Source organism: Strongylocentrotus purpuratus, unplaced genomic scaffold (genome assembly GCF_000002235.5).
Source record: "Strongylocentrotus purpuratus isolate Spur 01 unplaced genomic scaffold, Spur_5.0 spur5_scaffold_17, whole genome shotgun sequence".
NCBI lineage: Eukaryota > Metazoa > Echinodermata > Echinoidea > Camarodonta > Strongylocentrotidae > Strongylocentrotus > Strongylocentrotus purpuratus.
In genome coordinates this window covers 26896544-26920608 of record NW_022145602.1, presented here as the reverse complement: position 1 = coordinate 26920608, position 24065 = coordinate 26896544, and the positions used below count along the sequence as shown (strand labels likewise).

General features: G+C 35.8%; 1 protein-coding gene across 1 annotated transcript; it reads right to left on the bottom strand.

Moving 5' to 3' along the window:
• Positions 1 to 1365: 1365 nt before the first annotated feature.
• LOC100891143 (ankyrin-3-like) lies at positions 1366 to 21859 on the bottom strand. Its single transcript, XM_030988331.1, has 9 exons — positions 21551 to 21859; positions 7146 to 7580; positions 5889 to 7046; positions 5463 to 5702; positions 4963 to 5139; positions 4143 to 4336; positions 2673 to 2707; positions 1955 to 2300; positions 1366 to 1447 (listed from the first exon to the last, which is right to left on the bottom strand). The coding sequence occupies exons 1-9, from the start codon at positions 21857 to 21859 to the stop codon at positions 1366 to 1368; spliced, it is 2976 nt and encodes a 991-aa protein (XP_030844191.1).
• Positions 21860 to 24065: the final 2206 nt, after the last annotated feature.

Here is a 24065-nt window from a genome sequence, read left to right as displayed (position 1 = left end):
ATGTAGGAGTTGGGAATGCCAGAGGTACCAATGACAGATGTAATTTTCTGACTTGTTTACCTCTGACACGTTTACCTCTGATATGTTTACCTATGACATGATTACCTCTAAATAAAAATTAACCTGTGACATTTTGTTACCTCTGACATTCTTTAGTAAACCTGGGAAACTTTTATTTTAAAAAAGACAACAGCTTGATCATCAAATCCAACCTTTGCTATGGAAACTAATTTTTTTTTTTTTATAATGCTTTAATTTTTGATTACCTTGCTTTCCACTTGTTCTCCCTCGCGATGACACGTCACTGTGACGTCACCAGACTTAGATTCAACACTGAAGGGAACGGAACGATGGCTCTTGTGGTACGACTGCTGTTTGTTCTCCTCATGTATATCCTAATCCACAGGGAAAAATTACCGTCGACACGCATCAGTGTTAATTACATGTACATTGATTAAATATCACAAAAATTATATTAGAGAAGAATATTCTTTTTTTGTGAAGACAAATTTCTAATCTTAACAGATGACTATATAAATAACTAGTACATCACTCTAAAGAGTTCTACACAGTGAGCAATCACAGTTCTAAAAAATAAGGTAGAACAAAACATAATATTTACCCTACCTACGCATGCAATTCGCATTCCGACTATTGAAATACAATTATTTGTAACAGGTGAATAACAAAATTGTAACGAATCGCTTAGCAAAAAAGTGCGCATTAGATTTGATTTCATCACGAAAATTGTATATTTCCTTAAAATACATAATAACCATGCCTTGAAAGTTATGTTAAACTTATTAACCCCTTTGCAACCATGAAGATGAATGATTTTCTTTATGAAGGGCTCTGTGTACTTGCTGAATAACACAAACAATTGCATAATTCATTGGGAATAAATTGCAAAACCATACATCGCAAGGGTTCGAAGAATCGTCCTGTGGGGCTAAGTACAGGACAAGGCTTTGAAACATTACAGTTTCCAATTTGCAACATGCTTTCTTAGAGTATTCATCTGATTTGAAACGAATTACCATTACTATGCTTTCTTTATAGTTTCGTTGAGACTTTGATTCATCAAAGCTTCTCCTAAAACTGGAATCAGACCTCTTAAAGAAGCCAGTAGAAACTGGTGAAACATCGCGAAGTAGGCCTATTTGTTAGTAGTAAATAATAATCAGGTGCTTTTTACTGACCGTTTCTATCCCAGGAAGGTCCGTATGCATCTGAAGGTGAACTACGAATTCACTGCCTCTCTCTATCCTGTCTGGGATATACGGAGTGCACAGAAGTTGGTGTCGGATCACCTGTTGTTCGAGAGGAATAAGAACCCACCACTCAGCACAGTGACCAATATACAGCTCAATATGTCTCTTGTACACTCTGCAGTATGGTGGCTCGTCTGGTGAGCTGGATGATCTCTTTCTTGATGTTCTTGGTAGATCTGGTGTCAATTGTTATAAAACAAATTTCATTTGCTGTAAGGAAATTTTATTTCGTCATGGAGCCGATTTATCCTTTAAACCGTTACACCTCAATGCTGACACAAAATATTTATATCCACGTTGGTGTTCTTGCCAACTGTAATTGTTTTAAATTGCTTGAAGTTCATGTAACCATCCTTAAGAGCACTAACTCCCCTTTACTTGTTTACCTTTTAAAAGTTTCCGCAAATAAATAGGCATTTCGAATTGTTCCTCATGACGTTATGAATGACCACGATACCTAGAGGCTAGAGGGGGAACTACCAACCAAGAGATTACACCTCACACTTCGCGATGGTGTGTTCCTATAGCAAAGGAGACGTAGGAAATAATGGATAAGATATTATTTTCAATTTGTGTTAAGAATGTATTTTTAAAGGGCTGTGTCTCCCAAGCTAGTTGTGAATCTCGTGACATCACTTTCCGTTTATCCCAGCATTAAGAATGGCTCATTTTCAAACTCTGACCCAATCGGCTTACCCTTTGGTGAATCCCATACACGCCAAACGATGTCAGGCTTCAATTGATCTGAGTTGACGATGCAGGCTGAATGTGGTATCTTGATCTTAACCGGTTGATGGAAGATCATATTTAGAGGGTCACATCTAATCCCGTAGCAGGCCACTGATTCACCCCTCTGGCTATTGATGCTTGGAGAATCTTGTACCTTGGTTAATGTAATCTTGCAGGAGTCACTCTTTTTAACAGCCCCTAGTGGGATAGACATTGATATACCAAGATCCGCCAGTTCTAGCTGCTTTCCGCCATTATCGACATGAACAGACACTGTAACCAAGGGTATGGCTTCTTCATCTGTACACAAGAAGAAGTCAAGGGATTACCAACAAATGGTGGAAATGAAGAGTTCCCCAGGGTTCAGAGGATAATAAACTGAAACCTAGGAACATCGGATATAAAGCTAGTGATTGAAAAATGACCAAGCATCTATATTCATTCGAGGCGGAGAAAATATATATCTTGAATATCCATTGGATACGAGAGTAGGACGTATAGTAAGCCAATAATGTGTATTAACTCGTACCTAAGTGTAAACGGCAATTTTTCGTTTTAATAGATGAATGAGTGCATTTTCACAACGAAATAAAGACTGGATGAGTAACATATATTGCAGTTGAAACAATGCACGAGAAAGTAAATGTTTTATCTCTGTATATCCTACTTTACCTCGATATCTTGCGATCATATCTACTGACGGTAACCTATAATTTTGAGGGTACAAAGAGAGACAAAAGAGAGATTATAAGTATTGATGATTTGATTTAAAATCATATCATAGAGTAAAACATAAGGGCTTTTGATGATCATCTTCAGCCATGATATGAATATAGAGAATATAAAAGAACAAATCAACGTTCCAATAGGCCCAGAGTCCAGGGTTTAGAGTTGACATTCTAAGCAAATAAATGTCCATTAATTTATACCTACGGCAAGCATATGATATTTATAAGTTGTTCATTTACATAGTATATATCACAAAACATTGCTGGCTACTCGATATCCTCAATTGAAATGTAGAAAAATAGCCTCTTCTCTTTGTATAGAAAATCAGTCACGGAGTCACGACTGGGAAATATATACACGTACCCGGATGTTCCATGGAAAAGCATATTGTGCAGAGAGATAGGATTTTCTGCTTATTTTGTTTCAAAGGCTGAAAAGTCCAACGAATCATAATTCTATCTACAATTGTTTACCTTCCCCCTAATAGATCATAGTATTAATATCAATAACCCTTTTTTAAGAATTATGACGTGTACATGCCAATGATGTGCATTAGTCGATAATTTTCACTATGTAATATTTTCGTTTGTTGATGATTTTGTCATTTAAATTGTATTTTATTTCAAATTTGACACTCAGTTTTTCATTATCTCGCAAAAAATATTTTGTGTAGCGCCCTCTGGCAACAGAATTCAACTATCCCTTTCAAAAAAATATAATCATTTGTTATAGAATCGTTATGGACCAGTTCTGGTCATGCGATTGTATTGTGAAAGAAACGCTGTGAAATCGTTCAGAAAAGGTTGATCATGTAGTAAATAGGTATTGGTGTGTACTACAAGGTTCTGGAATCATCAAAATGACAGAAAATTTGGCCCAGTCTTGGTAAAGTTACAAGCACTGTACACAGAAAGATGTATAGATTTCCCTATACCTATCCAGTCCGAATAGATATATTAGTTTACTAAATATATCAATTAGTAGGCGGTTTCCCGGCAAAATTTGTATAATCACGTATTAGTCCAAACATATTCTTTCACATGATTGGTAATAAGAGCTTCCATTTCATTTTTTTTTTTTTTGGGGGGGGGGGGCATTTCCAAAACTGGTATTTACCTTTAAAAGTAGTTATACATGGCTGCCATTTTTTCAGCAGCATTATTTCAAGGTAGTCCACATAAAAACTGTGCAGGCACGTTGATACCAAACAACCTTTTACATCATCCCATGTCTCAAATCCCTCAAATCGGGGGTTTGCCCCCTAGGTAATTTCGTGAACATTCTATCCAGCATCTGTGTCGATGGGTTTTACAGTTTAGCACAATAACATTTGTCTGCCCATGTGCAGATAATATCTCCGAACTGGTCCATTAATCATCAAAAGACGTAGATTGTGAACACAGATTTCCCTACCTTGAAAATATCATCTGTCGGATAACTTCATCGGAAGCATAGTGGATTGGTAGTTTGCCTTGACCATCTCTCATATCCAGCTTCGCGCCGTGCTCCAGAAGGTATAATACTAAAGTCTCCTCTGGGGAAAACTCGTGCTGATAGAAGTCCTCTGAGATCTGAGTCAACACACGAGGTGTATCAAGAGAGGTTATCTAAAACAAAAACAAAAACAAATGTGCAGTGAAAGTTAATATATGCTTATAAACTGGTCATTTTAAGGTGTGACGTTAAAGACATTTATCTATTCCATCGATGTTTTAGTTGACCAATCAAGTTACGGGAACCATCCCAGCCAATATATTAAACTACACGTTTATTTCCCATCAAAACACTTCTAAAAACACCATCAACCTAACAACCTCTCGTGCTCTCGTTCGTTAACCAAAACAAGGATGGAAAAGGGTGAATGCATCTATTATCAAATTTTTAAAAGATCTGTGTCCACTAAAGCTTTCATGACACCGTATTCCACCATACTGGGCACGAAGCGGTTGTCGATACATAGAGTGAGGGGCGTCAGTGGATATATATTCTGTCGAAATATACGAGCATCCGAACAAAGGGATGAAACAATTCCTTTCTAATTTGGTCTCCGAAATCAACACCTTTCTCAAGGAGTAATGGTATTCTCCAATTAAACCGATTAATGTTAATCCCCTATAAGCATGGCAACGGTGTATCGAATGTAGGCCAGTAAATTATGGAATATTTTTCTTGACGGATAGTTTAAAGTCGTTTTTACCTGTTGGGGTTTCCCGTTTGTTTGCCCTTTTCTGACCGTATGATCAGAAAGTTTGATGGCTTCATGAAGACAGGTTGTTCCATCGTGTGACTGGATGTTCAAGGAAGCTCCATGGTTAACCAGCGACTCGACAACTGGTGTGTGGCCATTTTGAGTGGCGAGGTGAATGGCAGTCAATCCTTCATCATCACGATGATCAAGAATCCCGTTGATCTATAAAAACAAAACAGAATGTTTCAATTATACATTATATAGACGTATTCTTTTTTTTATAGCGCACTGGCAGCAAAACGTGACCTTTCAATTATCTTCTATAGCCATATAATTATCAAGAACAATTTCACGATTTGTTATTAGCCTACACTTTGTTGGATCTGAATGGGCTTATAGTTAAGCCCAGGAACATATGGATTCTAACTAAACACCATTTAGCTATGTTTGCATTAATTATTAGATATTTCCAGAATCGTAATTTGACACTTTTTGAATTATTTGTATTGGCTCCTCATTATGTAGACGAAGGATATATTACATACCTTTGCATGCTTTGCTAAGATGTCGGAAGAATTGGCACTTCCTTTCTTTGAAGATAGATGCAGCGGGGTCTGGCCATTGGTATCCTTTACGTCAACTAGGGCTCCTTCCTCAAGCAGGACCTTAATCGTATCGACGTCACCCTTCAGAGCAGCAATGTGCAAAGGAGTGTAGCCGTTTCTGTCACTCATGTTCACACTTATACCCTGCACTAGCAAATACTTTGTGACAGCAAGATGACCCTCCTGGACAGCAATGTGTAATGCAGTACAACTGTCATTATCTCCGTTATTCACCTCAGCTCCTTGACTGATGAGATATTCGGTGACATCAAGATGACCATTCAGAGCAGCAATGTGTAATGCAGTACTACCGTCATTATCTCCCCTATTCACCTCAGCTCCTTGACTGATGAGATATCTGGTGACATCAAGATGTCCCTTCTCAGCAGAACTGTGTAATGCAGTCCTACCCTTATTGTCTCCTTCATTTACCTCAGCTCCTTGGCTGATGAGATATTCGGTGACATCAAGACGACCATTCAGAGCAGCAATGTGTAATGCAGTACAACTGTCATTATCTCCGTTATTCACCTCAGCTCCTTGGCTGATCAGATATCTGATGACATTAAGATAACCATATCGAGCAGCAAAGTGTAATGCTTTCATACCGTAATTATCTCCCCTATTCACATCAGCTCCTTGACTGATGAGATATTTGGAGATATCAAGTTTACCACCAAGAGCAGCATCGTGTAATGCAGTCCGACCCATGTTATCGTCTCCCTCATTCACCTCAACCCCTTGGCTGATCAAATATCTTGTGACATCAATGTGACCATAGAGAGCAGCAGTGCGTAATGCTGTCCGACCCTTGTTATATCCCTCATTCACCTCAGCTCCTTGACTTACCAGATACTTGATGGCATCAAGATGACCATATTGAACAGCAACATGTAATGCTTTCATACCTTTATTATCTCCCTCATTCACCTCAGCTCCTTGACTGATCAGATACTTAATGACATGAAGTTCACCACCCTTAAAAGCACTGTGTAATACAGTCCAACCCTCATTATCTCTGTCATTCCAATCAGCTCCTTGGCTGATCAGATATCTGATGACATCAAGATGACCCTTCTGAGCAGCAATGTGTAATGCTTTCATACCTTTATTGTCTCCCCTATTCACATCAGCTCCTTGACTGATCAGATACTTGATGAAATCAAGTTCACCACCATGAGCAGCACCGTGTAATACAGTCCAACCCATGTTATCTCTCTTATTCCAATCAGCGCCTTGGCTGATCAGATATTTGGTGACGTCAGGATGTCCGTTCTCAGCAGCACTGTGTAATGCAGTCCTACCCTTATTGTCTCCTTCATTTACCTCAGCTCCTTGGCTGATCAGATATTTTGTGACATGAAGATGACCATATTGAGCAGCAATGTGTAATGCTTTCACACCTTTATTATCTCCCCTATTCACATCAGCTCCTTGACTGATGAGATACTTGGAGATATCAAGTTCACCACCAAGAGCAGCACCGTGTAATGCATCTGCACCGTTATTACTTCCCTTATTCACCTCAGCCCCTTGGCTGATCAGATATTTGGTGACATCAATGCGACCATGGAAAGCAGCAATGCGTAATACAGTCCAACCCCCATTATCTCTCCCATTCACCTCAGCTCCTCGACTGATGAGATATGTGGTGACATCAAGACGACCATTCTGAGCAGCAATGTGTAATGCAGTCTTACCCTCATTATCTCCTTCATTTACCCCGGCTCCTTGACTGACGAGGTATTTCACTACTTCAAGTTTACCATTCCCTGCTGCCGTGTGTAAAGGAGACAAGCCTTTTGTATTTTCCTGATACACTTTTGCCCCCTGACTTATAAAGTATCGTACCACATCAAGATGACCATTCCTTACAGCACTGTTCAATGCAGAGTAGCCGTCTTTGTCTTCTTTGTCCAAATTAGCTCCATGACTTAGTATAAATGCTATTGCTTGAGCATTTCCGAGTGATGCAGCAAGATGTAAGGGTGTTTGTCCATTTGAAGTCGCCTTCTCCACATCAGCTCCATGAGTTATGAGATACTCGATGACAGTCTCCTGGCCATACAGGACAGCCGTGTGTAAGGGTGTGTTTCCATCTTGGTCCGTCTGGTTTATTTTAGAACCTTGTTTTAGCAGTTTTTTGACACTTTTGATTTTACCCCTTAATACCGCCTCATGAAGCTTTTGATTTATTTTCTCCATACTTGAAGTAGCGCCGGTTTATCACAGTTTCTTGTAATCGACTACTTCTCTCATTACGCTTGACTTAGATCTGTACGATTTAGAATCTAGACCATTTGTAGTAAGCAGTCCGGTTACATGTTGCATGTTACCAGCACAATTATACACTACACTGATTTTCATTTTTACAAACTCATAATCGCAATGAGCAATTGTCAATTGTGTCGTTTTCAATCAGTTCCAAAGTCCTGTGCGGTGAACTAAATCGTTACGCAAATATTTAACCTAATTAAAATATCAGTCATTCATATTCCATTGGTAAGCTTCTCTCATTCTCTTTTTCTTCTTTTTCATCAACACTCGGAAATTATCAACATTTCATTTAATATAAAATGAGTGCATCCCCCCCCCCCCCCACTTCCATTTCCCTCTAAAATAAAGGGTGGAAATGTTTGTTCTTTTCGGTTTTTTCACGGAGACATGCATTTTCATTAAACTACGTACAATATTTTCAAATGAGTGAAATAGTCTTGCCCAAAGAATGTTAAAAAGAGTCCACGTTTTGCATGTTTTATGACACAATTCATAATAAAGAGGCATATACATTTGCCCCCTATAATGACGTTTCTAACTACAAAATGATTGAAATACTAACTATGTGCGGAGGACGTTGATTCTTATAGTTGAATTACTCATGAAAAAAAGAAAATATTAACTCTGATGAACAAGGTATGGTAATTATAATGCAGTTATGGTGAGGACAAAAATTCTAGTGAAGATAATCTTAATTATGATATCAACAACGACGACGACGACGTGTCCACTATTGTTATGTGTATGGTGACCACGGTAATGAAGTGAAGATGATGATGGTGAATTATTTCCAGTTAACAGTGTTTATCCGTTGCATTGCAGACCATGGACGGACGGTGCTTGTCTTAGCAAAATACATTTTTACGAAGACTTTTCTGAGAACGTTAACCTGCTTCGTTGAATTGAGGTACACATGAATTTGTCAATATATATATTAATATTTACCACGCAATATTAACCCAACAAGGGATCAAAACGTCGTCCCCCCCCCCCAAAAAAAAAAAAGGTTTAGGACTTTGTATTTAGTGGAAAGATTCCCAGCTTCAGCGATACCCATAAAGGCAATTATATCACCTAAATGACTTCATATATGATTTGTAATCAATGTAAAAAGGAAACATGTCAAACATTGTTTCGTCACAATCATCTACTCTACATTTACATTTACATCTACATCTACTGTACTTTCAAAAGGTATGCACCTTTCCCACGCTCACGTGTGCTTGTGTTTGTGTGTTGAAGGAGGATAGTCTATGCCTATACATAACAAAAATACCGTGTTTCTACGAAATAAAGGCAGCCCTAAAAAAGAAAGGTAAGGTTCATACTATGTTGTTCAATTACGTACGAGTGAAACTTTTTGAAAGAATAGGACTTATATGGCATTCTCAACAAAGAGAGTAATGTAATAATAATCAGCAACAACGAAGAGGTAGAAGAAAACAACAGGATGATGATGGTGTTGATAGTAGTAATAACAATAATAATAATAATCATGATAATAATATTAACAATGATAATGGCACAGCTGATTACGATGACGATGATAATATTGGTACTACTACTACTACTAATAATAATAATAATGATGGTTATAGTAGCTATGATAATATGTAATAACAATGGTAATTACTTATTTCCTGACTTACAATTCTAAGTTAGGACGCTAAAATAAGTTTCACATTTCATCGGTATTTGGGCAATCGGAAGCTTGAAAAAAAAGTCTATACATATTTATAGGCAGTCATGTAACCTTGTTTCCGATTTGCAAGTCATCACTTCCGGTCTACATATGAAACAAGGGAAGATATAACAAGACCACAAATTGTCCCAAATTTCATGACACTAGCACCGTTCTTGCATATAACCAGAAAATCGGTGTCAAAACAATATTGTGAACCTTGAATACCTTTTCACACAAACACACACCCACACACACACGCTAAAAAGATTTACATTGGTGTGCAGATGTATGTGACTGTGTAAACGAATATGCATTTCATTCCCCTGACTATGTAAATAATGTGAAAGAGAGATGATAAATAATTGTGTTTTGATCAGTTCTGCGGTCTGCTGTTTGTTGAAAGCCAGCTAATTGTTATTTTGTAATACCTTCCTTGTTTACCCTTCGTTTGCTTGAAGCCAGAAGGGCGTTAAGTCTGTGTTAACGTACTGGGGCTAATACCCTTGCCCTTTTGGCTCCGAAGAGAAAACACTTTTGTCAGATGCATGCAAATGAGTACCGAGGTCCTGTTTTGAGGTTAAAATTAGCGATGACTTGTTGCTTCCTCAAGTGAAGTCATACAAATTCACCTTTCTAAAAAAAAACTTTTTATTAAAAACATCCTATAATTATGCATTGCCTCATATATAATCTTAAAAGAAAAGAGGGGTGGGTGTTTTTTAACAATATTTTAACGACAAAAAAATAATGGTACGAACATTTAAGTTTATTCATACCTCACTTTACCGATCGACGAGCATCTATTAAAGATAAACTTGAGTTCTGGTAATGCGATTGCATTGTGAAAGAAAATGTGTGGAATGGATCAGAAAAGTTGATCATATAACATGTAAGTAATGGTGTGTAATGCAAGGTTCTGGAGTCATCAAAATCATCATAAATTTGGCAGAGTCTTGGTAAAGTAACAATCACTTACACAGAAAGATGTATATGGGACAACACACATGGTTTCGGGGCTAGTACTAACCTGATTTCCTTATCTTTCTATGCTCATTACTCAGCCAGTATACATTTTCTTCCAAAATTGTTTGGCACATGACATTTATTTGTAATCTTGAACATTCAGTGTAAGTTTCGTTAGATTCTGTGAGAATTCATTTTCTTTTTTTACCAGAACTCAAGTTTATCTTTAAGTGGGATAGAAAAACTGAGAACATTCACAGGACATACCTGAATCACCCAACACGGTGGCGAATTTAATCAAGCTATCTATATTATTTCTTATACTAGTTTCATCAGCCTGGGGTGAGTTGAATGGAATCAAACCTGTCTTGGTGGCCACCTCTCTATTAAGGTCACCTTCCTACAGTGGCCACTTTATATCTCGAAATCATTTTGTATCGAAACAGACATATTTGTAAGAAAGTATAAATTGAAAAGGGTCATATATATATATATATATAGGCATTCCCAGTTTCCGTGACAATGTTCGTAGTTCACTAGGAACTGTTCAAATTGTTATGGTATGATTAGTAGGATCTCAAATTGGCACCTCAGTCAGGAGATTTAATTTTCATTCAAGGAGATAAATACTATTCTCAAGTTTCACTGATACCATAAACATACCTAGTGTCATGATAACTAATATGCATCTTCAAGAGTACATTGTCAATAAAAGTATTGATAATATCACCTTTAAACCATGTTCCGAATGACCCCGAATATCCACACATCTTCAAAACATGAAGAGGTCCCACGTTGTACATTTTGAAATAATCACTCCTACAGTAATGGAGGTGCTACATGAATAGCCTTTGTTCAAAGAATACTTCCACCTTTGTGCATAAATGAATAATGATTACATAACCTTCATGAGCACGTATCCAGTATTTTGTTTCCGTGTATTTCACAATAGTGGTCGGAAATTACCTTTAGATGCTCATGCTCCGACTGCAACCGTGAACTGGCAGTGGGGCAAAAGTCAACAATGACATCATGTTATTTAAATGGAATTTGTGAACTCTGTTTTAATCAGTTCTTTGTTTTATGTTGACGATTATCAAATATTGTGGTCTTTTCCCAATGTCATCCATGCTCACATCAACTTAACTGTTTGTATACATTGGTTAATCACCTTTGAATATGAAGGGGAAAAAGTCATTCATGAAGCATTTCCTGATAGCAATATTGTTATGAAACTTTCTGTTTTACGCTTGGAAATGGAATATATGCTTAGAAAAAAAACTGCGTTTGTAGTTTAACGGTTACCTTATTCCTTGAGTTGAGTTTAGTTCAGCTTATTTTTATATTTCGTATTTTCACGTTACACAGTGTCAGTTTTATTTTGATAACAAAAAATAGTCATGATACAAATAAAACATACAGTTAACAACGAAATTATTTATACCCTTACCAATTATTTTTTTATTTGTGTCCAATGCAAATGAATAATCAGCATAATTAATCACGAAGAATGCATAAATGCAAATCGGTAAAGTCTTGAGTACTACAAAGAAAAACGTAACATATCAATTAAGATGATGATAATCGTCACGTGATAGTATAATCTTCCATGGAATGCTTTATAGCTACTGCATCAAAGAGAGTTAATATTCTTGTATGCGTTATGTGTGTGTGTGTGTGCGTGCGTGTGCGTGCGTGCGTGTGTGTGTGCATACATGTGTGTATGTGTTTCTCTTTCTCTCTGGTTATTTTATCAATTATTTTCGAGCGGAATCCAACTGAAGATTTTACTGCTCGTCTGATCGCGAACTCATGCTTTTGTTTTGTTCCTTCACAAAATCACTTTTCATTTTCTTCGTTTAATATTCTCTTCCTTTCTTTTCTTATGCTATTCTTTTATTTTCCCTTCCCTCTTGTCTTTGTTTTATCTTACTACTGCTTTTTTCTTGTTTCAACTTCACTTTTTTTGTAAATCTTGATTTATCTTTCCTTGCGTTAATCTTTGTTTGTATCTTATCATCTTCTTTCTGCAGATAAGCTTCATTATGTTTTATGTTATATTTATCCTGTCATCTTCTCTCTCTGTTTTTCATTGCTTTTTAAATTTCACCTTTTTGTGGTGTTATCCTTCAATTCTATCATTCTTTCATATTCCCTTTCTATCTGTACTTATGGTATTCTTTTTTGTTATCCTTCCATTATCTCTTTCTTTTTATCCCGTATTATTATTTGTCTGTGGCCTTTCATAAGTTTATCTTCATCTTTATCATTTTGTGATTTCCTCTTTCTCTTTTCCTATATTATATTTCCTTATTTTATTAACCCTCTTCGACTTTAACTGACACTTTTTATATACTGGGATTTAACTGGCGGTCAATTACGAAACATATATGTATCTCCCCTTCGCCCATTCCCACAGGGGCTTAATTTCGACCTCTTGGAATAAATGGAAAAAACATCGGATTGTGTGAAATATACATACCATGATCAGCATAGGGTAATACCAAAAGGCATCTCTGTCGTATGATTTTTATCTGTGTCCTCTAACGCTTACGCATAGGTTATAATACTTTTCGTTGCATTTTTGTGCTTACAAAAGTTTTGGTTGAAATGGCTGCTATTTTGGTTGCTATATTCATCGCAACTATATTAAGTCTGCCAACTCTGCCGCATTTCACACGTTCGCCCGTTAATAGAAGAAGAAGAAAGAAAAATCAAGTTGTGAAAATATGAATACACTCGGGTGCCTTATAAAGCGAGAAGACTTGTTAAAACTCTCCCAAGGCGCATTTTTGTTTGATTGCATTCACACAAAGTTGTGTGCATTTATAAACATAGATGATAATACTCAGAAACACTCGTCAAACGGTGCTCTGGGAAAAGAAATATACCCAATAAATTAAAGCCTTTGGGAAAAGAAACGAATTTGTTTGAGCTGTGCTATTGGTGAAAAGAAATATGTTGCCGTCACAAATTGAAGACATCTATTCTAAAACTATAGTTAGGATTACCGGTACGTTTAATCTAGGATACATGGTATTCCTAAATAAAATGCGATAGTATACAAATATACAATGACACTTGAGGATCTAGCTAAAACTATTCGCATCGAAGGAACATCAAATAGTACTATTGATGTTCCTGAGTGCGAATAGTTTTAGCTTGTTCCGAGAATGAGTCATTGTATATTTGTTTTATATCCTTTCCACTTGTATCATTCCTTGGACACTTCTGTATTAATAACATGTACCGTACTCACATTCACGTCATATTAAAAAAAGAAATAAAAGAAAATTGCACGGCTCAAATGGAACGTTGAAGTATGTAAATATGTTTAGCTGGCGCTATACAGGTACTGCAGTAGTGTAGTGCAGTTACTGCGGCTCTGCGTAAATTGCAAGGCGTGAGCGCCGTGACACCGCGGGGGTTGGACGCTGGAGGGGATTGAAATACCGTACATTCGCTGAATTTTGCCTTTTTTTTGGGGGGGGGGGGGCGGGAAAACGAATAGTTCACTTTTTTCCCGGGAAAAGGTGGACTATTCGTGACGTCAGCAATACAAAATGAACTATTCGGCAAGAAACGTCTTTCCTCGTAAAACTATTCTTTTTCTCGTTGTGTACACTCTAATGGAACAATCTGACGATAAGGGATATAATAATAATTATATTGTGCATTATATGAAAGGCCAACGAGGTGGAGCTTGCCATCCAGCTCTCGACAAGCTCCCCCCCCCCCCCCCTTCCCAATTTTTTCTTCAGGCTATGTTTTGTCAGGGATGTGGTTGAAGGTAAGGTTTATGATTGCAATTCGGTTGTAAGTTAGGATATGGGTAAGTGATATGGTTGTGTTTATTGTTTGGCCTATGGTTGAATTTAGAAACGCGGTTAGTGTAAAAAAAAATATATTCTTATAATCCCCGAGCGCGTACAATTAAGTATGTGAAAATTGATTTTTTTTTTTTTTTTTTTTTTTTTTTGTTGAGATTGGCATATGCCTCCATGAAATATAATAAACAATATTTTAAGGACAGATATATACATAAACAGAGAGGGAGGGTTGTGTAGAGAGGTTGAGAGTGGAGGAAGTGAGATATATATATATAGAGAGAGAGAGAGAGGGGGGGAGGGTGTGAGGGGGAGAGAGGGGAAGGGAGAGAAACAAAGAGAGGGGGAGGGGAGACATACAGAGACAGAGAGACCGGAAAGACAGGGAGAGAGAGATAGAGAGATAAGGAGACAGGGAGAGAGACATAGACAGAGACAGAGATCGGAAGAGCTACATATAGAAGTAAGATAACAATTATATTAATGTTCTCTTCAATTTATTTATTCCATTTGTTTCATTCCGTTAAATCTGTTCATTACAATATGTAAGCGCCTAGAGCATCATCTGGTGAATATGTTGGGCAATTAAAATTTCTGCATCATTATAATCATTGATAGCATTGATATTCCTCACTTACATGAAAGAATTATTTTAAAATGTACAGTGATCGTTATTCACGAATAAAGACATGTTGTATAGGCATCTTCATTTATTAATATCAACTGTCAGCTTGCATCGGCATTATTTAAGCATGTAAGGATCAGTCTCTTATCATGCCACAGAGCTAATCCCCATTGTGCCAAGCCCCAAATCCACCCGTGCCAGGTTGTTTTGGAGATAATCTGATTAACGCGACGGTTCTATGAATAGCGAGTGCAAAATACACAGCACAGTCCAATGATCATGAACAATGACTGCTATTACGAATGCTGCATTGCACGCACATGGCACTCAAGCGATGGCTCTCTCGCATGTACAAAGCACTATAACGATAGTGTGCATGCAGCCTTATGGCAGGCTATGAGTTAAAGGTATTCAGGAAAAGTCAATTGCATTGATTTGATTTCCGTTTCAAGCATTTATATGCTAAATTTCGACATGAAATAATGCGATGAATTTGTACAGTAATAAAAAATGAAGATAATATAGAATATGAATAACAGATCATTTTTAAAATGTTATATTTGATGAGTTTTTATTGATCCAATAACATTTTTACATTCAACATAAATAATACAAATATACAGACATTCATATCCATGTAACAACAATAAATCAAAGAAGAAATCAAATGGATCTATTGTAAATAGAATATAAAACATCAGCGGTCGTCAAAAGGGAATTCCGCCAGCGTTCTATAATCTGCTAAACTGCTTTAATAGGACTATTTTCTAAAATTCCGGAAATTAAGCGCCATTCTTCATTGTGCTTATCTATTTCGTTGCGTCTTTCAACAACAAACCTTTCTACCGTCTGAAAATATTTAACATAATGTAAAAAATGATGAACGTTGGGCATTGTTTCTGTAATCCTACAGCTAAAGATATATTGCTGTCCTATATAACAAAAACAGGAAATTAATGTCGAAATTTTTCTTACTTTGTCAAGCTTGGTCAGCCCAAACAGGAATTCTTTTAGTTGACAAATCGAGGGGAGAGAGAGTTCCGAAAAAACTCAGCTTAGGCGTAACCAAAACTGTTTTACAGTGCGTCCCAGAAAAAACGAAACCGAGAATTATCGTTGTTTTATCAAAACTTAATCACAACTATACGAAAGACTTCTTGCATGGCGGATTGTCAACGAAACGGAGTTAAGTCTTTTGTCAATTCTGCTTGTTGCTTCGGCAGGCAGCCAGTGAAAACGGACTCGTTTGATAAAATTATGGAAATGCAAGCACTACTTTAAAGGTAATACAAAGTTTTGGTATGGGGTCGTGAATTTGGTTCAAATGAACATATTGGAAGCATATGCAACCCTACAATATTCTCTGATCGTTGTCGCGGTCGAAATTGACTCTAAAGTTATGAAATTGTAAATAATAAACACTTTATGTTGTATAGCTCCCTCTCAAGGTCAAGATATAATTAAGCTGTAAAACAATGTTTCTTGACTAAAATGGACCGCTTAGCTATTCCCGTTCGGAAATTATATACCACAACTACATATTCTGAGATTTTCATGGTCGCAGCTACCATTGTACGGCTGTAGGAGCTATTTGAAATTTTTCTAAATTTACCGGGAGCACCGGTAAATCTTTATATTCAATTTTTCTCGAAAGCAGAAGTTTTTTAGGGGCTAAAATTTCTAGTGCTTTTAATACATTCACAGGGGCATCCAAATATATCAAATTGTAAAGAATCACTATCCACCCATTTTTCAAAATTTCCCAAAACTTTGTAATACCTTTAAATAAACAAAACTTTGTCATTCCTTGCTCATTTTTCGTGATTGAGGTGTCTTACGAAAGGGCAAAAACGCAGCTTTCGAGAAATGTGATTTTCTCTCTAAAATTCGGATACAGTCCGCCCAAAGACTTTTTGGTTTCCTCTCTTCAAATTCATTTTAATCACTCATGCGTGAAATATGCATTATATGAGTTGCATCAAATGAAAGAGGAGGATCTAAGCTTTCCAAATATGTGTCATTCATCAATTATAATTGTGATTAAGTTATGATAAAACAACGATAATTCTCGGTTTCGTTTTTTCTGGGACGCACTGTATAACTCTACATGAAACAAAAAGGTGTTCGAGATTTTCATCATCATTATTACAAAAGTAGCAAGCTGCATTTTCAATTCTGTTAATACGAACCAACCAGATGATTTTGATTGATTCACACGTATTTTCATTGGTAGATTTTGGAGTACAGAACCTGAATAAATGTCAGATACCTTACAGAAGTTCCACTTAAATATTTAAGGTATACTTTTAACAAAGTAGACCAAAACAGAAATGTTTGAATTAAGTATGAATTGAATTTGAATTTATTGATTCATCCGTCATAGAACAGAAATTCTTTGTCTATTTGTTTAACAATAACAAAGATCATGTCACAGCAGAATTATACATAACAAATTAGTGTACAATGACAAATATACATTACGAAATCACAAAAACAAAAGAAGATACAAAACAGATTGTAATTATGAGGAAGTTCCAAAACCACCGTGTGTCAGATAGAAGTTTTAACGGGAACGGAATTTATTTATTATTTAATTCACTAATAACCATTCATTTTTTCTTTTAAACAATAATTTAAATTCTTTTTCTAACATAATATACGAAAAAAAAATTCCACAGGTCTTGCTATTCTTGATTTATATGATAAAATAGTCCATTATGTTGATGTAAATAATCATGCAATATGTGTTTTTATGGATCTTTCGAAAGCCTTCGATTCTATACCCCATGATATATTATTAGTTAAATGACATTTTTACGGCGTAAGAGGTTTACCTCACAAATGGTTTCAAAGTTATCTTGCCGAAAGGAAGCAATTTACATCTGTAAATTATCATTGTTCTTTTTTTAATCTTATATCATATGGCGTCCCCCAGGGCTCTATTTTGGGGCCTCTCTTATTTTAGATTTACATCAATGATATTGTAAACTGTTCCACTTTCTGTAAATTCACACTTTTTGCAGACGATACGACTATTCTTGCCTCAGAAAAAAAATGATCTATTAACCCATAAACTGAATAATAATTTTGAGTATATATACGAATGGCTAGTTTGCAATAAACTGTCTTTGAATGTTTCTAAGACTAAATTTGTTATTTTCAAAAATGCAAGGAACCTAAATCCTGTATATGACAATGTATCTATTTCTATCAACAATAGATTAATTGAACAGTGTAGAGTTTTTAATTACCTTGGAGTACTTTTCGATGAAAACCTATTTTGGACTTCTCATATTAGTTATATTACAAAAAAGGTTTCTCAAAGCGTCGGTATTATTAGTCACTTAAGATTTGTTATTCCACTCCGTATCTTATTCATGTTATATAATGCATTTATTTTGCCATATATTATGTATTGCAATTCTGTTTGGGCGACGAAACATCCCTCTAAGTTACTCAAATTACATAGACTTCAAAAAAGGGCATTACGACTCTGCTCTAATTCCCCTTTCTTAGCTCCCTCACAACCTTTATTTAGAAAATTCAATACTTTACATATTTATGATATTAATAAATTGCAAATTGCCTCATTGATGCAACGATTTTTCTCAAACTCACTTCCTCCAAACCTTATGCACCTATTTAGTCTTAACAATGTGGTCCATACCCACTACACAAGAAATGCTGATAAATTCCATCATTGGAATGCTTCATCCAATATACTAACTGTTTGTCCAAAAATGTGGATTTCCCTACCTCCATTTTTACAATCTGTTGGATTTAATAATTCTTTCAAAAGACTTTACAAGAAACATCTTCTCTCTCTTTATGTCGCATAATTTATTTTAAGACCACACCTATATTACTCATACTCCTTTTTATTTTCCCTTTTTTTTTTTTTTTTTTCTTTTTCTCTTCAAGTATATGTTATTATTAATTCTGCGCCTGGTGCATTCAATTGTCAAGCCTTATTGACTTTTACGGATGCACCATTTTCCATTTATATTTTGAATGCTGTTATGTCAATTTTATATGTAATTTTGATATTGTTACATGTTATGAAATTCCATATTTTATCTTTGTATATATTGTCATGATGATGGAAATAAATTTCAATTCAATTCAATTCAATCATAATTTTTCATAAACATTAATTATATTATCTTGCTTTATATACAATAACCGTTTAAAACGTTATCATTAAATTACCTAGCTTACGTAAATAGTGATTTCATTAATATGTACAAAATTACATAATGTAGACCTTACATTTTGATGAAAATAAATACGTTATTAATACATAAGAGAAAGAATTGGAAATATTTTATATTCAACATTATTTACTAATTTTTCTTAATAATACGTGCCAGGTACGTGCCCCCCTTCCAAATATCCTCCCCTTTCGCTAGGAAAGTCTTTTCAAATTTAATAGTATCAATCTTCAACCTAACCCTTCCAACCTTTGACCCACCCCACCCCCCTTCCCCCCCCCCCCCCCCCCCCCATTCCCGCTCTAAAGGCATACCATATATTATGTACATCATGTAGATAAAGATTTAATGAGACATATAAATATGCAGGGAACTGTCGATGGTGGAGAAAAAGTGTGTACAAGTTTATTCACAAAGTGCTTGATTTGGCAAGATGGGTTATTTTTCACGCAAGCTGTTATTAGCTGCATCAAGATACATGTACACAAAATGGTAATTTGAACAAAAACTCATGATTCCGTTTGTATAACTGTAAAGCAGATTTCAACATGAATAAACGCATTATATGAATACATTATTATCACTTTAAGGGGAAATCAACTTTGACACCAATGTGATAAAGGGGAAGAAACATAAATTATACAATTCTGTGATTTACCATCTTTCGAGAGCCTTTCCCTTTTGTTCTGCAGTATATGCGAAATAAATTTCACAGAAAATTTGTCATCAGACCTAGCCCTGAATACATAGTTTGACACATAACAACCCCTGTATGAAATAGATTCCTTCATAAGTAATCACGACAATAAAAGTTCTAGTTTTAGTTTTAGAACTAAATGAATTTGAAAGGTACTCGATAGAAAGACTGCAGAATTGCCAATTGGAGTTGATCAAATTTGAAAAGAAAAAAATAGATTTATATATAAATATATGGGATTCGGGGCTTTTTATTAACAACATACGCGGACGAGGTAGGGATGGATTACTGCAGTTCCGCCCCCCCCCCCGGATTTTTAAAGATCCAATATTCGAGCAACCATCTCCTAATATTTGGGCTCCCACGATATATATTCACATTCAATCAAATTATTCTCATGCTTGTACATTTTTTGTTGTTTAATATGTCAAAATTTGTTGATACTGAGCAAAAAGCGCAGCCCCCCTCCTCTTCCTAAATATTCCTGTACGCTTATGACTAAAGCCATCTTAGTATGCATATCGTTAATGTACCTCGGTAGACTTAACCTAGGAAATTTAAAAATTCTAAAATTTTGCGTACAATCTTTCTTTTAATTAAAGATCTCACACACGGATCTGCGAATGTTGTGCTTACAACTGGCATCGTTCCAGTTATTAGTCACACTGAAAAAACTCTTTTGAAGACAGCTGTCGGATCGATAATCTTCGTTTGGTTCTGTACTGGCCCAGTCTAAAGACAAACACACAAACAAACAAATAACTATATGAATAGATACAAAAATGAATAAATCAATAAAAATTTAAAAAAAAGATTTTTAAGTCGTCACGAACAATTTAGGTTATTTAAGTCCAAGCTACTTTGTCCCATACGATATCGAACACATCTAAGATGTCATTGTATCGGATGACTGTATCATACCGATAGCCTACTAAAGTTTGAATCAGACGAAACATCAGATACAATCATATTCTTATGTTATATGTTATAAGTTATATTCACAACTCCATAATATGATTCTAATTAAGTTCTATCATTAAAAAAAAGTAGTACCATATACAGAAGAAAAAAACTTCATATTTAATAAATAAGATGTTGTCGGATTGTCGCGTTTCGTTCTAACAAACAAAGTAAATACCCTGGCAGGTTTTAAACAAATATGAAAAATAGGCAAATTTATTTCCTGACCCTCAGACGTGAACCAAACCTTTAAGGTAGCCCTCCCGTCATGTCTGTTTTATCTTACGGTAATGGTGCTTTCGTTAGATGTAACATGTTGCGTGATATAGTAGTAGAATGGCGAGTTACAATGTCACGGGGATTTCTCCACACTCCATATTATACACATTGTGCGCTAGGAATAAAGCTTTGGAGGTAAGATTTGAAAAATACAAACTGTCTACAGAGCTAGAAATAACATATATTCTTCGGCAAGTGTCAAGAATGATACGATTTCATGGCATTTATTTATGTTCCTTTCTTTCTTTATGTGTTTTCTGGTGTGGCTCTTTTCTACTCTCATTGTTTTAAGTAGGGCACATGTAAATGTTGCAGCTGCAATCATAACTTAATTATAGATAATTAAACAAATGCATAAATGAATGAATGAAAGTATGGATAAAATGATAAATCAATAGATAAATAAATGAATAATTTGATGAATGAACAAAACAATATTTTGAATAATTACTTAGTTGATGTATTACTTGAACAAATTAATATACTTGGTCTGCACAATACTTACTCCAGTAGCTGTCGTTGGGAGAGCTAAATGACTCTGACCACCTTGCACCTGTTGCAGGACAGTACCAGGATGAATGTTCCGATGGTCTTTTGCTCCCAGCCAGATGGAAAATATCTCCCGACCGTATGAACGAGTGATGAAATCGTCCTCCTCCTCAGACGCGATGACCAACATGGTGGCAGCGTAAAGATCCTGGCATTTGTTGAAATGCCAGGTCCAACATTCCTGGACCCTAATGTACTTGTAGCACTTGCAACCGAATGCATCCCAGCCTGGCGGGCACGTCCTGTTTGCGCGAGAACCTTTCATGGAGAATAAATCAAAATATACGAGAATTCACTATCAATGGCGTATAAGCACGAAGAGGCATGAGAGACACCCGATGCACGAAACAAAGCTTTATGTAAATCATGTTCTAGACAGTAGTTTTTATTTGATCCATATGTTACCCAAGCCCTAGGCATCATAAATGACGTACTTACTGTTTTTTTCTCATTCTCCTGCATACTCTCTGTACTACTGTCTTATTACGGATGCGCGTTTATTATTATTGCTGTAAACTTAAATGTCTGTTATCTCTTAGTATTTAATAATCGACAATTTGTTGTTTGAATCTTTGTTAGTTTTGTTAATGTATCTTAAACATAATGTGCTTCGACGTCATTTATATCTTATCATATGATCCACCATAATGTTGATAGGCCTACTATGTTATGTTTTATTTGCAATGAAAAAGATCAATAAAGCATGAACTACAAAAAAGTAAAGGAATAAATGACTTACACTCTTCATGGGTTGACAAGTTATCCGTTGTTGACATCGTGGTCGTATCTTCCATTCCCATGTCGATGGTGGTCAATGACATCCCGGACTTCGTTGTCAAAGCAGGCTTTCCAGTGGTGCTTGTGTTTGACGTTATATCGACGGCTGAAAGCAAATCAATAATTTCCGCCGCGAAATGAGAAATTTGTACAATCAAATCAAACTGACTGCACTTAATATACGATACCAGTATAAAAAATCTGTTAATTTATCATTCCTGTTTGAAATTTTACATTTCAACGCCCTTCTGGCTCGAAGCAGAGGAACTTAATGTTTAAAATAATATTGTTAAAATGTTTATAAATTAATCTTAAATTATTTGAAGGAATGTAGGCTGCTTGGAAAGTATCAGGTGAGATATTCTATTATATCGAACGAGTTTGCCAAACGAGCTGTCTCTTTTGATTTTAATGCTGGATTTCTGAAAGACTTTCCATAAATACAAAAAGGGGACACGTGTCAAAATCTCTTACAGTTTAATTTAGAGAAATGTGATTATGTCAATGTGCTCTTTTAAAGATCATTATGTCCCAAACCCTAGGTGTTAACATTGTTATTCAAGAAATTATCTCATGACTGATTGCTTGTTAAACTACGAGCAAAAACAATTAGATTTGCGGAAAGAGGTTTCTCTGTTACCTGTTGCACACGTAACACCAGTAAAAACAGATGGGCAGAGGCACTTGAAACTGTCCTTAGTCTCCTCACATGAGCCCCCATTTCGGCAAGGGTTGGACAGACAATCTGAGGAAGAAAGTTTGATTTCATGTTTTGTTTTAAACACCTGCCATTCTCAAACTTTTGCTTATAGGATTACTCCATTAAAAATTCACTGTATGTGAACATACATCAACTCATACGTACCAACACACACAGAAACAAATGCACACCTAACATACACGCACACGCACATACTAGTGGCTTTTCTATGCGTAGAGCATTCATTATAGCTTTCGGGAAAGGGCATTAAAGGAAAGCTCTCCCAAAGAAATAACATAAGTTATTCTGAGAGATTTATTGTATTATTGCCCATTAATCTACAAGATTCTCCATCGAAAAGTATGAAAGAGGCATAAAACAAGAAAATGTACAGTTTCTTAGCATGACATGGGCATCGCCATTTTCTTGATAACTTGACGTACTAGTGAAGTCGTTTATCGAATGAATGTATTCAAAAAGTTATGGATGCTTCCTTCAAAGGTGTGGGTGTGGTGATGAGATATGTCATTCACCTACAATTGCGCAAACCTCAAAAATAACTTGGTGCTCTTCTGGGGTGAGGGACTTGCATAAATGAAATAAATTTTGTCAACTGCTATTTTTGGTATTTTTCAATAAAAGAGTTACAATAATGTTCCCTTGTTATATATTTTTCACCAAATATAAATTTTACCTTCTCATTTATGATTTTCCCTCATTGAAAAGTTAAGATTTTGTTATTGAATTAAAAAGTCTTTCAACTAAAGCTTGTTACATACATGATACATGTACCACTTCGCCTGGTACATCATATTTTAAAGAAAATAACTGCACCCATGTCATGCTGTAAGGCATATTAGATATTACATCATGCCAAGAATATCTTCATTTATATATCTCCTGTACACGTTCATAAGGAATATTTCACATCAAAGGGCAAAAATACATCTCATTATTGGTTATTCAGAATACAAACTCTTAGGCCCGAATTCAC

What these genes read in the sequence shown, in the direction of transcription:
- LOC100891143 (XM_030988331.1), bottom strand. Translation starts at nt 21,859, where the DNA reads ATGAAAGGTTCTCGCGCAAACAGGACGTGCCCGCCAGGCTGGGATGCA. An exon ending in TCAAACTTTCTGATCATACG is followed by an intron (nt 4,337 to 4,962) that starts GTCAGAAAAGGG and finishes TTTTTGTTTTAG; the next exon opens with ATAACCTCTCTTGATACACC. An exon ending in CCAAAGGGTAAGCCGATTGG is followed by an intron (nt 1,448 to 1,954) that starts GTCAGAGTTTGA and finishes AATTGACACCAG; the next exon opens with ATCTACCAAGAACATCAAGA.